Below are 17,287 nucleotides of genomic sequence, written 5' to 3' on the forward strand. Positions count from 1 at the left end.
TAGAGTTTGTGTATAGCAACTACTATATTAGGTTTGCTATATACAGGAGGAATAAATCATTATTAACTGACTGAAAGAAGAGCATTTTTCCCTGTAAATCCATTTACGGTGAAATATACCACAGGTGGCACTGGTCTGCTATGGATACAAACTTGTAATAGTTGAGGCTAAAATTCAAGCACACAATGTAACCAAGCACCTGTAATTGTTTGATAAGAAACTGTGACTACTGTTAACTAGTCACACTTAATTCACACTTTTAATGAGATGGTCAAATGACCAGCCTGTGTCTGCAGCTCTATAATCCATGGTTAGTACAAAAAAAACACTACCAAAATATTTTTTTTAAAGAACAGCAGGTGTAAGGAGCAAAACTAATTTTTAACTTAATGTTAATTGTAGCACAGGTCATTTATTTATTTGATGCACATTATTATGGTGATCTGCGTGATCTTAAGAGTACAATATTAACAGAAAAAGATCATTTTGCAAATATTTTAAAGAAAAGCTAATATCTCATCTTTCTCTTTCCCTATCTTTTAACTAGGGCATAAAATGGCATAAAATGAATCTGTAATATGAAATTGCCCAGAAAAGGGACTTGTTTGTGACATGAGGCTAAATCTAACCATATCCATTGGTGAATTGTGACAGATGGAGGGACTGTGAGACAGAAGGCAGGCACTAATCACACATAAAATGACCGGCTTGCCTCAACATGTTCCATGGATTCCAGCAAACTTTACACCCTAATCCATTTTTAGAACAAAAAACATCTGGGCCATAAATCCTCTAATCTGCCAAAACACGCTATTAAATCCCATGATTTGTTGAAAAACACTAAGATTAAAGAAAGGAAATATAAAATGGCTAACTGCCGTGTTAGGAAAGTGTTATTAATACTCTTTCTTTGTCTCAATTATGAATGTTCTGGTACTAAAGAGCCTTGTCTAATCATGTCAGATTACACATCCTTGTTGTATTGCTAGACTCTTCTATCTGATCTGCTGATTGCCAAACAACACAGAATATTTTCTTGCTGCTTACACATTTCTATTGAAGAAGCTGATGTCAGATTAGTGCAGGGCTTCACTGCTGGCAGTTTCCTAAATGATCCATGCCTTTTTCTCTCTTCGAGACTCTTCTATCTGATCTGCTGATTGCCAAACAACACAGAATATTTTCTTGCTGCTTACACTTTTCTATTGAAGAAGCTGATGTCAGATTAGTGCAGGGCTTCACTGCTGGCAGTTTCCTAAATGATCCATGCCTTTTTCTCTCTTCCTATGCACAGACTTAGACCTGGCCCTCTATCTCCTTGAGGCATAAAGATAAGTTCCAGTGGAGGCAACAGAAAGGGGAACCTTAAGAGCTATTATATATTTTGCCTTTCAGAGCTAAATTCATTGGAACTTATTCAAAGAACAAAACATTCCTGCTCATTATAAATACAAATATGAATTTAAACTAGGAAAGATCTTGATGGTTAATATTTACTATAAAAGATGGTTGTATTTAACTTTATATTGTCCTCAACATCCTGACTTTGTTCTCCTGAACAACCTTCTTAATATATTATTCTTGAATGTATTCTGCTCATGAACAATATTACTCTAGAAAGAAATATAGCTCTTATATGACAGTGATGGTCTTGGTATGTTCACTTAGTAAGATCTTAAGAGGATAAGCCTGATTTTCCAATCCTCTGTAACCTGTTTATATACAACCTTGCATCATGCATTTTTGTAGTCTATTTAGCTTTTATGTTGTCTATCTAGCTTCTCCAGAACACAAATATATTTAAAATGGTTTGGCACATGGCATTGAATAAAAAGCATGAATTCTTTATGCATTTTAGGGACTGCCAAGATAACATTGTATAGGAAAAATGATTAGTATAGATGCAAGATGAATGTAAATTATCATGAGGGTGAATAACTGACAGATCTATGTTCTATATTCACTATTTCCAATTTTAGGTGTGTGTTCTTGTGCAGGTGAAAATAGGAGTTCATTTTAAAATAAACATTCTTGCTTTTAGAGACTCGAAATTTCGTTATAATGCTATATGAAATTTTAACATTTGTATTTGCTATGTTAAATCATAAAGCAATTTATAGCTTTCAATCTTAATAGGATTGTTTGCTGGTTCTTTAAATTTTGTTCTCAGCATAATCACCAAATCTCAAACCCTGCTGACTCCCTCTCTCTCAGCAAATGGCCTTGCCTCTGATTTTGGACAGATCAGTGAGGCTTAAACTCTGACTTTCCTGCCCCAGCCCCACTCCTATACTCTGCTAGCTTCAAATTTATCTCCATTTATGCCCATATTCCACTCCTGTTTAAATGGTGCCTCTACTGTCAATCAAAGCCTCTACTGTCAATCAAAGGAAATCCCCTAAACTCATGTTAGAGTTCTAGATTTCTATACTTCTTCATTGGTTATTCTCTTTCTCATTTAGATCTACCTGATTTTCTCTGTCATTTCCACCACCTCATTCCTCTAAAATAATCAAATAAAATACCTCCTTTAACTTTGTTTTGCCCTCTCTTTCCAGCCGTCTCTCTTTCCACCTTCTAAGTCAAGCTTCTCAAACATGCTTTACCTCATCCTCTCCCACTCCCTCTCACTCTCTAATTCCCACTATAATCTTGTTTTTAATTCCCTTAGTCTTTGAGTTGCCAAAGCCAAGGGACATTAACAACTTATAACACTTAATCTCTCAGAGTTTCCATTTCCCTCAACTTTAAAATGAAGGTAACGTGCATGGAAGAATTAAATGAAATAACACATGTGAAGGAGTAGATAGCACTTGGTATCTGAGGAGGCAGTAAAAAATGTAGACTCCTTTCTCTTCTCTTTCACTTTCCCTATGTGCTCACCGTTGGCACTCTTGTTACCTGGCTTTGACTATTACGATAAAATATGTGAGAAGATGTTAGTTCTTGGTTGGTACAGAGGTTCAATGAAACGGGAGTCATTCCATCAGAGTCCAAAGAGATCCCAAATGGTCACATGATACGTTTTATTTATCCTCTTTTTAAATTCAAGCAGCAATTGCAATTCAGGATCAGAAGGGAGGGTATGTGTAGGAGAGATTTAGTGAGCCTTAATCTTAGGAGAGGAATGGGAGGGTAAAGGCTAAAATGACTTCCAGTTAACTTCTCAAATGAGAGCTGAAAAATGCTCGTTAGGAATCATTAATCTAAGAAATTTGTGAGATGCTGTAACTTTTTAAAATTCATCAGACTCTGATTTTACCAAAAATAAAAAAAATTCTCAAAACGTTCATTTTTTAATAATAAGGTCCCTTACATATATTTTCTAGGGCAGAAATGAAGGGACAAACTTGAAAGTCCAATTTTGGAGGAAGTAAACTCTCAGGGGAATGAATTTGTAATGGATGCTACACAAGGAAAGAAAAAAAAATAGGAATCCTTACCTGTAATGGGTTGACATGTGTCCCCCCAAAAGACATACCCAAGTCCTAACCCCCGTATCTGTAAATGTGATCTCATCTGGGAATAGGGTCTTTGAAGATCTAATTACGTTAAGGATCTTGAGTTAAGATCACCCTGAATTTAGTGTGAGCCCAAAAGCCAACAACTGATATCCTCATAAGAGAAAGGAGAGAGAGATTTGGCACACAGAGACAGGGGAGAAGGCCATCTGAATATGGACAAAAAGATTGGAGTTAGGCTTCAATAAGCCAAGGAATGCCAAGAATTGCCAGTAGCCACTAGGAAGCAAGCGAGAGGCATGGAACAGGCTCTTCCTCAGAGCCTCCAGAAGGAACCAACCCTGCGGACACCCGACTTCAGATTTTTAGCCTACAGAATAACAAGAGAATAAATTTCTGTTTTAAGCCACCCAGTTTAAAGTTATTTGTTGTGGCAACCCTAGGAAACCAATGTTCCACCATGGTCTTAAACATGTCCCTAAGAATTGAGGGGTTATCCCAAGTAAAATAACTAACCAATGCCTGCCTCAAACCCTTTTTGATTTCCAGATCACATGTCTGTCTGTGAAGCTTCTCTGCTTGAACGTCTCAGGAGTACCTGAAGTGCAGCATGCCTAGCACACAATTCATCATCTTCCCACTGCCTCTATCTGCTCTTTCTATATTAGAAAGACCACAGACCTTTCTGGTGGCCCATCCAGTCACTTGGGAGTCATCCAAAATATATCCTTTACCGCATACAGAAATAAGGCAACCAAGCCCCAACAGTTACATGTCCTCCTCAACTCTCAAATTTGCTTCTCCATCCCCATGGTCCCTGCTTTTGTTAAAGCCACCTCTCACTGGGCTATTGCCTTAACCTGCTAACTGGTTTCCCTATCTTTAGGCTTACAGTCCTTGCATCCATCTCCTACTCTGCTTCCAGTTAAAGCATTCCAAAATATTCCCCCACAAAAGGAATTTGAATCATGTCAAAGTCTCTGATTAGAAACCCATCTCTTGGTACCCTAGTGCCTAAAGGAGCATTTCATAAAATGATAGTTTTTAATAAGTATGTGAAAAAATAATTCCATGTTTAAGTGTGGGAAATGCCAACTTAAAGTTAAAAAGGTTTCTTCATTGCATGAATTTTCAAAATCTTGAATATGTTAATGTATGTGATGAATCTTTGAGAGATTCATCAGTATGCAGCCTTTCACAAACACATTGGAACTTCTGAACCTGTAACGTTCCCCCCAAAACATCATTCTGGGATAAGTTCTCAACACCTTAGCTTAGCCTAAAAGTCTCTTCATGATTTCACCTCTGCTTATCCTTCCTGCGTTCCCTCCTGCCAGACCCTCACAAGTTCTATGTTTAAGCTGCACAGGACTTCTTCCCCGTTGCAAGGACAAGCCTTCCTTTTCTCACCCCCAACTCTGTCTCCCAAGCTTTTCTCTGGTGTGTTTTGGAATTTATTCGAATGTCACCCCTTCTGTGCGGACTTCTTGACACAGCCCAGACATGCTCCTTGGCAAGATTAGCACTTCTCATTTACATGCTCCTCTGAAACCTTGTAAATGCTTTTATTGCCACATTATCTTGCATTTTTCTAAGTTCGTCTCACATCAGTCTATTAACTACTTGAGGGAATTTTTTTTTTTAATCTTTTATTCCTCTGGCCCATGGTAGGGTCTGTTGAAAGAATAAATGCATATTTCCAAATTGAAAGTATCTGCCTTTACAATTCCAAGTTCATTGATTATCTCTGTCTTCTTTTCAATGGAAGTCTACACCATATGGCACAGATTTTTAAAAATTCATGGATTTAGCAGATGATATCAGAACGATACAAATTCTTATTTACTACATGTTTATTTTACATAGGACTTTTCAGCTATAAGAAAAAGTCATATGCATTTTCAGTGATTTTCAACAAATACAAATTTTCTATTTTTGAGGTTATTTATCATCATCAAATTTTTGATGCCCTGATATATAGCCATTTCTTCATCTGTGAAAGTTCACAAGAATTAGATAATAAATGTGAAAGCAATTTGTAAACTGTAACGTACTATGCAATATTGTCAGATGTCTTTGAATAATATCCCTACCTTCCTGATAATCCAGCAGTTTCTATGAATTACAATATTCTAGTTCACTCGTCCAATCATGTACTCACATTAAAATCTTTGTATAAAGTTTGTTTATTAAAATGTAAACTAATGAAACTTCAAGGTAACACCATTCTTCATGCAATAATATTTTAATTAGCAACTTGTAGAAATAAAATACACAACTAAGGAGCTTGAAACTATCTCCCTACATTTTCTTTGGCCAATGTGCATCCACTACATTTGCTCAGGCAAAGTTTTACTTTTCATGTGTTAGTGCATCTGAGGAATGAAGAGTAGGAATAATACATTCCAATATGTTCCAAAGATATGCTAGGACAGAGACTGCAGGCACCTAAAGCCTCAGTCCAAGACTTTCTTGCACCTGCTTATCCTCCAGACTTAGCAAAATCTATGGCATAGACAAGATACTGAATTCTCATTTGTTGGACTGATCAGTGAATGGATGAATGACTGAGAAGAGCATCTACTGAAGAAAGGCTGCCAATAGACAACAAGCAAAAAGAAAGAATACCGGCTCCAAGACTATGGTTGTAGGGCCCCAACCTCCACTGGCTGTGAGTTTGGACAAGTTACCAGTCTTCATGTACATTTGCTTCTTTAAAATTAAAACAAAAGTAATAACCATAGAGGCAAAGAGCTGTCTAGACTCTGACAGGAACTCACTTCAAATTCTAGGTAGGCAGCCTCTTAGATCTCTGTTCTGTATCTTTAAAATTACAAGCTTTGACTAGGTTGTATGGATATCTACTCTATCCAGTTAAGGGTCTATAATTTTAGAACAGCTGCAGTGAGGAAATAGATTTTAGAAAGGCTTTAAAAAAAGTTAAAAGTGTTATATACATGTACAAAATAGGTGTAAAAGGCCAATAAGGGAAAGATAACAGCTGGTCAAAAAAGTTCTAAAATTATCCATTATTCTTCTAACTATTCATGCCTTTTAAAGATCTCCTTTCTTTGGTGCTGCCTATCATTTACATACCATATCAAAAGCATTCTTCTAGAATACACTGTAATTGGTCACCAACTTCAAAAAGTCACTTTCTATATTTGTAGCTAATAGATCTATAGCAAAGAGTCCCATGTCATTAACGATAAGTTGTCTTTTGGTCCACAGTTTTCTGTGGTTTATTAATGGCATAACACATTAATTCTTCTTTTAGAGGTGACCTTTACAACACCATTAATCCTCACAGCTTTTATCCAACTACATTATTACTCATTACAGTTTCAGCTTTCAACATCTGCATTTGTTGAAAAGAGAAAAGTAAATTGTAGTGGCCTCAAATCCTTGGAAAATATGAGGAATGTGTATGTGGTGAAGGAACTTCTCAGGAAAAAACATAAGAGATGTTTTAGTAGTGGAGAAAGTCATATGATGAATGGCATTAAATACATTCTTGCCTTTCTAAAACACTTTGTCATAGCTAATCCTTGAAAATGCTGAAGTAAAAATATCCATACATGATAAAAATGCAAATAGTTATTCTATTAGTTAAATATTCTAGACCTAGTAACATTACAAAAGCAGCTCATAGACCAACACTGTGATCTTTATAAGCCTTCATGTTTATTACGAAAGTAAATCATTCTTGCCAAATAAAATATATTTTTTTATTTTTATGTACTAAGTATAGTACATAAAAGCAAATGTAATCTTGGCACCCATTTAGGATACTGAGCAGAATAACAGAGTCAGACCATAATCAGGAAAAAGCACATGTGTATCCCAAACCTTTTTCAAACTTCTCAAAACTTGTTTTCACCGTTTCTCCTCTCACTGCTGCCCACTGATCCAGACTGATTTCCTCTTAACAAATAATCCTGAATTCTACTTTGTGGAGATTAAAGCATTTGAAATAGACTCCTTTAGCATTCTTTCTGTCTGCCCCATAATTTCTCCTAATCTTTACCATTTTTCCTCTTCATTTCTTTGACTCAGAAAAAAGGAGCTTTTTTCCTTTCCAAGACTAATCCTTTCCCACCATCTCTTCTCCTTGTCGTATTGTTACCCTCGTGCCCTTTCATATCTGTACATCCTAACTCTTCTTCCTCTTCTCTCTTGAAGAGGAATATATACATATATATATTCGAAGAGAAATATATATATATGTAAATAACCACATATTACTATTCTAAAATATGCCTCTACTCTGCCTTCCCAAACTATAATCACTTTTCAACACCCACCTTACAAAAAGATAAGTCTACATCATCAAATGCACTTTCTTTCCTCATATTCTTCAAATCTCTCTAATTTGGAATCTGTTCAAACTTCTCTGTCAAAGGCTACCTATCTGTGAATTCCAGTTAAATCCTAAGGCTTTTCTTCATGTTCTTTACTTTCCTACAGAATGTTCCACCATGAAATCACCCCTCTTTTCTGAAATTTTAGTTTTCCTAGTCTAGCTTGACACTGACATATCTTCATCCTTATTCTAAGACACTCACTTGCTCTTTGTTTTCATTCTTATTCTGAGACACTCACTTACTCTTCATCAGTTTTTCACCTAAAAGAGTGTGGTAGTTTTAAACTATGTTCAAAGACATTTTGATACTCTTTCCTTCAAGACCTGGAGCCTCATTCTCCTTCCCGTGAGCTGGTCTGGACTCAGTGGTTCTCTTATAATGAACAGAATAGTGCAGAGCTGACTTTACAGGTCATAAAAGACATTGTGCTGTTCTCTTTGCTCTCTCTCGGATCACTCCCTCTTGAGAAGGTTAGATGTCATGCTCAGAGCAGACCTAGGAACAGACCCATGTGGCAAAGAATTGAGGTCTCCAGCCAATAGCCATGCAAGTGAGTCATCTTGGAAACGGATCATCATCCCCAGTAAAGTTTGTAGATGACTGCGGCTCTGACCAACATCTCGACTGCAATCACATGAGGGATCCTAATCCAGAACTGCCCAGCTAAGCTGACCCTTAGAAACTGTGAGGTAATAAATGTTGGTTGTTTTAGGCACCTAAGTTTTAGATTTGTTATATAGCAATAGATAGCTAATACAATGAGTAGTATCTGTGGTTCTTCACCCCATTTCTCTTTTTATTGGACACACACTTTTTTGGTAAACTTATTTGCTCTCCTGACTTCAACAGCCTCATCAAGGAATAACTTCCATATCTAAAATTCTGGCAACCCTTTTATATCTCAGATTTACGTTTACAGTTTTTCCTTGAACATCTCTACCTAAATGGCTCCTTGTGTGTCAACACATAACGTGTTGAATATGTGTTTTCTCCCAAAGCTGGTCCACTTCTTGTCTCCTCTTTCATAGTTATTAAAGGCTCCATCCTTATATATATTTCATCAATTCAGAATTCTAGACTCCTCTATCTCCAACTTGCCTCTTACCAGATACACTCTATTGTGGATAAACTATGTCAATTCCTCTTTAATTACATCTTTTCAATCTATTCTCCCCTTTATCATTGCTGATTTCTATCTTATGTAAATTACTCTTGCCCTACACTAAAACAATGGCTTCTCTGATTTCAATATCTTTCTTTTGACAACATTCTTCTTAAAGTTCTGACCACACTGCTGTCTTGAAAATATCAAAATTCCTTAGGATAATATTCAATCAGATTCCACCTGACCCTCTTAGTTTTAGTTCTAATCACATTCCACCACATATTCATTCTATACTGTAGCCAAATCAGCACCTTTCTCAAAAATATGCTATTTTACTCTTTTTTTTTCTTATACCCTAGAATGCCTAGGACTTTATCTCTTCTTCAAAGTTCAGTTTGAATGAGGCTGTCTCCAACTTAGTCTTCCTTGGTCATTCCCAAATAGAATCCAACACTCTCCTCTCTTTGACTGTAGGATTATATCTGTGCTCTGGAATAGCACCTACTATAGTTGGCTTGTACTATAGGATGGATAACTTTCCCCCAGCTAAACCATGAGTTCCTTGAGGGCTGGCCTCTGCTAGCCTAGTCAGAATTGTATTCAAATAACAAACACATCAATAAATGTGATTGAACTAAGTAGTATTTACAGTCTAATTTATGTATACTAAAATAAAAATCATTGAATATTTTTATGTCAGCTTATAGAAGCATTTACTATGGTTTGTTTATTCTACTGAAATTACAATGACAGAAAATTGAAGCCATCTACTGTTTATAATACTTTTGTGTATACAAGTAATTCTTAAGCAGTTAGGAACTGAACACACTTCACATCCTGATGGTTAATTGCTGTTCAAGGAAGAATGCATTTCATCATTATGTATACTTTGTACATGTCACAAAAAATAGAAATAAATTTCTGTGATGAAAAAGACAAGTCAGTCACCTAACAACAACATTCTGCAACCATTGCTCACTGTGATTAGTCATTTAGACCTCTTTTTATAAGCTTATGGACATAAGTCACATATATAAACATAACCAATACAATTAGATTTTCAGGGGGACATTACAACTTGAATTTCAGTTAGAAATTTCATTTGCATGTTTAAAATAGATCTATGTAGTTCTACAAATTGAAACTCTCCTCTAGAACCCAAGCAATGCATAGGGTGTGTGAGATGTGCTAATTTAAAGATGATATCATTCAATGCTATAAACAGAAAATCAAGAAGAACAAAAGAAACAGAACTTACCTATTGTGCTAACTCTGGCTGAAGGACTAGCTAACGCTGCAGGGACAGAGGCTTTGAGGNAGATTTTCAGGGGGACATTACAACTTGAATTTCAGTTAGAAATTTCATTTGCATGTTTAAAATAGATCTATGTAGTTCTACAAATTGAAACTCTCCTCTAGAACCCAAGCAATGCATAGGGTGTGTGAGATGTGCTAATTTAAAGATGATATCATTCAATGCTATAAACAGAAAATCAAGAAGAACAAAAGAAACAGAACTTACCTATTGTGCTAACTCTGGCTGAAGGACTAGCTAACGCTGCAGGGACAGAGGCTTTGAGGGGACCTGCCCCACTGTTTATTCTCAGAGCTGGCATATGGGGAGAGGTGGGTGATGTGGGTGATTTGCCATCAGAGGTCTTGGGTTTAGCTGATAGGTTCAGTGGCTGTGCCACTTCATCCTGCAATGATCATAGCTGATAGTTTCAGTGGCTGTGCCACTTCATTCTTGCTTTTGGGTGGTGGACTGTTTGTGCTCTTGTCTGTATGAAATGCTGGTAGGAGATACAGCAACACCAAGGTTGCCTTGGGGTATGCCTGGGAGCTTCCCTCCTGGAGATACCTGCATTGCAGCTGCTGATAGGTTCAGTGGCTGTGCCACTTCATCCTGCAATGATCATCAGAACATGAGCTGTGAGAAGGAAAGGCTGATCAAAAATGCCTAGAAACACACAGGTATACAGCCTGTCATTTCCCATCAAAATACTCTACCAATCAGTGATCTCAACATTCAGTCTGAAGATTACAGTGTTTGGCTCGCTGTCAACATAAAGTCACTTTCAACTACATATTATGAAACACCTTTTGTATAAGAGAAAGTACACGTATGCACAACTATCCACAGAAAGCACACATAATTGATGTAACCTGTAAGAAATTGTTAAAAAGCTATTCTTTGTGCTATTCATTTTTATTGGGAGACATTACATAGTTCATAAAAAATTCTAACAAAGGTAGGTTTTGGGTTTGTTTATTTATTTATTTATTTATTTATTTTTTAACCTCTGAAGAACAGGAGTTGAATCTCAAGCATCTTTGTACCCTGGTGCTTAGGCAGAGTACCTGGAACATCCATGATGAAGGACTTAAACAATCAGAACTGCTCTCCAATTTAGTACAAAATAAAAGGAAAATTTTCTAACTTTTTTAGAAAATAATCTTTTCTCCTAGGTTTCCTAGAAACACTTTTGGATTTCATCTAAAAATTAAAATAAACATAATTAACATTACCCTAATATGTACTACACAACTTTATGCAACACTGTTCTAAACACTTAACAAACCTCATGTTTTTTTAAAATCCAGACTTGTTCTCCAGATTTTCCTTATCATGTACTACTTGTGGTATGAAGATTCGTATGGGATCAGTTCATCGTGGTTGGTGATTTTCAACTGTTCCGTGCTTGAATGGGGAGAACAGTTTATACTCAGTGCTATACCTTTCTACATTAGCCCTTAGGTAACTTCACACATAAAATTTGTGGATACAATATTACTGAAATTTCTATTATATCATATAAGAATCAGATACTATTAACATTACATTACTTTTCTTTCATTGCAAATGGATCAAGTTATCTTATTCCTTTTCTGTGTTCTAAAATTGAAATATTTTGCCACTTGTTTGTACATCATTGTTTACATTTTATCTAATTTTACACAGATATTACAGTAGAATAAAAATGTAGTTTCCACTTAGCTATTATTTCATGAGTTGAGAACATAAATGTTCCTGTCTACCAATAGCAGGATAACTTTCTGAAAGAAGAACAATTTTTAATTAAATGTAGTGATTAAGTGATTTGGAAGCGTGTGTTGATGAATGTGCACAAAAATTTAATGTACATATTTACCAAAACACCACTGAAATAAATCACTTTACAAAACGGTAAAATGGTATAATATGATACCTATTTGAAGTTTACATTTTTTAAGCAGTTTATTATTATTAGACTATTATTCGATTCCTTGGTTAGGAGCACTTAGGAAACCCATGAACAGATTATGAAAAATTACTGTTAAGCATTTTTTTTTTTCAGTTTTGTTTTTTGCTTCAGGGAAAAGAACAGTTATTTGAAAATCCATGAGATAATTCAAATTAGCAATCTGGTACCATGTGAGATACCCAATAAATTAATGACCATTGTGCCAAATTTATATTGAATCATAGAATCTTGGCAGGAAATTAAATAAGATAATTTATTTTTACTTTAGCATTTTAAAAACCTTTGGGGCAAAATTATTCTTAGATTGCTCAATATGATACATTTAGTTGGGATGTTAAGCCATAATCCATATATATGATGCCATATATATACCTGGAAGTATTGTGCCCTTTTACTATACTCGAGTATGGATGAGTATAGTAAAATGTGGCCCATGGACTAGCATCAGCACTGCTTGGGAATTTGTTAGAAAGGCAAATTCTCTATCATAGAAACCCTGGAGATGGGTCCCAGCAACCTTTGTTTTCATAAGCATTCCCAGGTGATTCTGATGTACACTAAAGTTTAAGAGCCACTGCCTTGTGTAATATAAAGAGAGAGACTATTAAAAATGTTTATTACAGGCTGCCTGGTTAGCTCATTTGGTTAGAGCATGGTGGTGATAACACAAAGGTCAAGAGTTCAGATCCCTGTACTGGCCAGCAGGCCCCCCCCCCCAAAGAAAAAGTCCTATTAGGCTTCAAAACTCTTCACAAAGCTTCCTCAATATAAGGAGGTAACTTTAAAAATATATGTAATATTATCTCAGTCTTTAAAATGTGACTGAGACATACCATGTAGTACTAATAATAAATGGAAACTTGCATATGCATAATAAACTGAATGCTACTGAGATTCAGTGGAGCAATAAAGATTAGAATCCAGATCTTCTCCCTGTCAATTAAGCTTAAATATCCTGTCAGACAGGGGCTTTAATGACTATCTTCTATGCAGCTGTAGACATTCCAGGCACTGTTTTCCCCCTACCAAGGTTGTACCAGTTTATTACCTTCTGTGTGAAACTACTGGCTTCTCTCATGACATCCCTAGAATTTCCTTTTGATGGCATCACAACTCTTGCAAAAGTTTTGGTGGATGCTTGGAGATATTAAAGGTAGCTGTTTCACTTGACTGTGCAGCAAAAAAAGAGGAAGAAATGTATTGCCAGAGTTGGAACAGGGAGATTTATGACCACAGAGAAAATAGTGTGTGAGTGTATACACAGGCAGAACGGTGGTGTTGATGAAGGTGGTGCAGATGTGGACACTGATGGGGTGAGATGCTGTATTTCTTAGCTTTAAGCACTAAGAACTATTACATGTCCATGCTGAAGGATGACTCTGCAAAGCATTTATTAGAGACCCACTGGAACTCTTAATATTCTCCTCCATTCAAAGCAGCACAGATGTCTGAAAGCCAAAAAGTACAAGGCCCCAAGGACATAATAGAGGTTGACACTTCCAAAGTTGATATAAATGTCATTCAAAATTGCCCTTTCATTCTCTTCCATTGTGTGACCAGGCTAATAGTATATTAATAAGAATTCACATGCTTGATTCTTATAGTGGTAAGTGTATAAATAATTTTGACCCATTATATGATATTATTTCACAATTTGGTTCTTTTAATAATATACTCCTGAGCTACTATATCAAATGCCCATTGTTCATGAAGAATATGAAAATTATAGCGGTTTCCCATTTTCTGTTAATTATTTTTTTTCATTTGACTAGATGAAAATTTTAAAGCCCTAACTATGAAATGGGTGTGGACCATTTATTTATGGCATTCATTCTCATAATTATGGATATGAGCAATAAAATGCTAAAGGTAAGATTTCTTACATTGGTTTTTACTTGCAGTATCTTTTTTAGGAGACATTTGAAAGTTTAGCATGATTAGCCACTATTCTTACAAATAAAACATACATTTTATTTAATAAAATGTAAGATAAAATAAAAGAATGTAAGTGATTTTCAAGATCTAGAAAGCATTGGAAAAGACAGCATTTCTGTCAAGTACACCATCAAACAGTGAGGAATACAATTTCCTTTTAATTACTTGCCAAATTGTTGAATGAGGTTGCCAATTGAAACTTTTGAAAATAGCATATTTCATAATTATTTCATTTATACACAAAGTGATAGTTTAAAAAAGCATGTATCTGTGAGTAGCTCCAAACTTGTTTAGGATAAACATAAAGCATTTAAGCTTAAGTAAATGAGTAAGCAAAGATAAACACGTTTAACTAGTAGGCTATTATTTACATTTATAAAGTTCATTATAAATATTCTAAATTACTTATTTGATCTTCAATACTATGAAGTAATTAATAATCTTATGGAATAAACTGAGGCTCAAAAAGTTCTAATAAAACCCAAGTTGTTGGATTCAACATACAGTACTCTTTTATCTATATGACAAATTTAACACTAAATTTAAAAAGACATTGGTGGAATGCAATTTCTGAAATTCAGACCCAACCATATTATTATATCACATGATAAACCACATAAGGGTAAATACACACGCAATAAAAGTAATACACGTATTTGCTATTTTATACATTGGTTAAAAAATTAAGGCACAAATTATTGACTCATTTTGGTGACTTTTTGTGCTTCTCTGTTCTCTACACCATAAAGAATTAAAAATTTCCTTTGGTAATATTAAAAAGTTGTTTAATTAGACTCTTTGAGAAAAATTCCAAGGGCTAATGTACAATACACACAGAACAAGAAAATAATATTTTGAACACCCACATACAAGGTTTAGAAACCTATTCATGAATATAACTTCTCCTAATAAACTACTGGCTAATCTTAGTTGTCTGGAATGAAATACAAAACAAGTAAAATCCAAATAAATACATAGTCAAGACATGTTCCATTTACTTATAGCTACTATGACTTGCCTAAAAGCAAACATCCCACTTGTTACCAGCTTGTGATCACAAAATATGAAATATTGTGGAAGCCCTAATTAATTCGTATCCCTGCCAGTGGCAATCCCTCATACAGATAAGCAAAGAAATCTAATAATGAAAAGAATGTGCCACAAATACGTAGCTTTAGATGCTCTGAAGAAAAATCAATTGTCATCAAGGAATTAGAGATTATTCCAAATAAACTTTAGCAAACACTATAAAGTAACTATATAAAGTTAAAATATATTTTAGATGGTTTTCAAACAATATTCTAAAAAAAAGTTATTCTAACATAATTGTAAAATATTCATAATTTTATAATGTGCAAAGATCAAATGACTTAGACAAATCAAATATAATTTACCAAAGAAAAAGTGTTCTTTCTCTCTCTGCACACCTTAGCATTTTATTCTTTGCTAAGGAATTTTAATAGAGAACTAAACAACAGAGATATCAGTATCCTAAAGAAGTCTACTCATTTTTTTCTATTTTTATTTTTGTCCTTCACAACATGGAAATCTACCCACATGTGGGTTGCTGAACCACAATATGCATCACCAAGGATGTGCACATGATCATATGCTTCAGAAAAAAAAATCTCATCTTTATTTACACCTCTGTTCATTTTCATTATTTAATTGATAATTTGGTTCATGCCATATCACAGTTGTCTAAAAATTCCACTTCCTTAAGTATTTAAGTAAATTAATTATTAAAAATCTAATATTTATTTGGCAGTTAACCAATTTATACCACTCTAATGGCAAGACAAGAACACAGAAATTTATTCAATCATCCATCAATCCAATCATTCATTTATTATTTATTAAATGGCATTTCAACTATTTATTAATGGGTATTATATACTGGGTATTAGAAAAACACAAATCAACTGACATCTAGGCATACGGCTTTGAGACTTTGGTTTTCTGCAGTAAGAAAGGAGAAAAGAAGTACATTTACTTTTTATTTAAACCCTAGGTACAGACATATGTGGAACTGTGTTTGTTTAAAACTGAATTCCTTAAGGATAGTTTGTCTATGCATTTAATACATTGTTTCAGTTATAAAAACGCTTTGATTTTTAATAGTCATACAATGACTGAATAAAAAAGTTATATAATTTCAGGCTTCTTCCTCTGCACGATTTGAAAACTGTGATTGTTCCCATATTTATCATAAATACTCATGTGAAGTAAGTAGCAATAATAACATATGGGGAAGAGTAAAGACATTCATGAAACATGTTGCAAAATTAATCATGCTGTGGCTATTATCCTCTCTGATGAAATAATCGTATTAAATTAAGTAGGGAAGTTACATGATAGCTGAACTGCACAACGTGCTGCTGCAGCACCTCCCTTCCCTAGCACGCGCCCACATTCACCCTTTCTCTTGTACCTCTTTATTCGCTGCAGGAAGCCTCCTCTCCCAAATACGGCATTTCTTTTCTACAGCTCAGGAGAGCTTTACTAGGGAAGACAAAATGAAACAAATATGAGGATCTCCAAAAAGATTGGAGTGTACCTGCTGACCTTTCCTTCGCGAAGAACTTAGAGGAGAAAAGGTTTACGTTTATGTGCAAGAGTCAGTCAAAGTAATGTAAGATAAAGACAACTGTAAAAACTTCAAATTAGTTTCTTAGCCCTTGACAAATTAGGAATCCTCCTCATGTGGCCGCCCCAACTCCATACTTATTTAGAAGGTTCTTAAAAATCATGTCTATCATCTTACACAGCACAGAAGCCCCATTACATGAACAGATGCTGACTTTTGGACTTAGAAATTTTAAAATCCCTTGTCAGCCAGGCAGAAAGAGCTCCAGGAACTCTTTGATAGGTATGCTTTTGCTGTGTTAATGCTACCATTAGATTTGATTGACATTTAAATTAAGACTTAAGTTATTTAGCTGAGGGAAATATGTTCCATTTTCTTATTTGGCTCCCTTGTTTTGCCATTTTGCACTTTTGCTTAATGTATACCTGCTTCTTTTAAAAGTGGATGCAAGGGGCCGGCCCGGTGGCGCACTGGATAGTGTGCCGCTTGGGAAGCGCGGCGGCGCTCCCGTCCGAGGGTTCGGATCCCACATACAGACCGGCTCCTGCTCACTGGCTGAGCGAAGCGCAGAAGCAGCGCCGAGGCTTGCA

General features: G+C 35.3%; 1 protein-coding gene across 1 annotated transcript in view; it reads right to left on the bottom strand.

The window, feature by feature from the left end:
- The window catches only part of SOX5 (SRY (sex determining region Y)-box 5), a 210,358-nt gene that overhangs the window by 27,018 nt on the left and 166,053 nt on the right, over window positions 1-17,287 (bottom strand). Inside the window, 1 exon segment of the mRNA XM_008582606.1 lies at window positions 10,453-10,630. Within this exon segment, the coding sequence (XP_008580828.1) occupies window positions 10,453-10,630 (178 nt within the window).

This window comes from Galeopterus variegatus, unplaced genomic scaffold, assembly GCF_000696425.1.
Source record: "Galeopterus variegatus unplaced genomic scaffold, G_variegatus-3.0.2 Scaffold2679, whole genome shotgun sequence".
NCBI classification, from domain to species: Eukaryota; Metazoa; Chordata; class Mammalia; order Dermoptera; family Cynocephalidae; genus Galeopterus; species Galeopterus variegatus.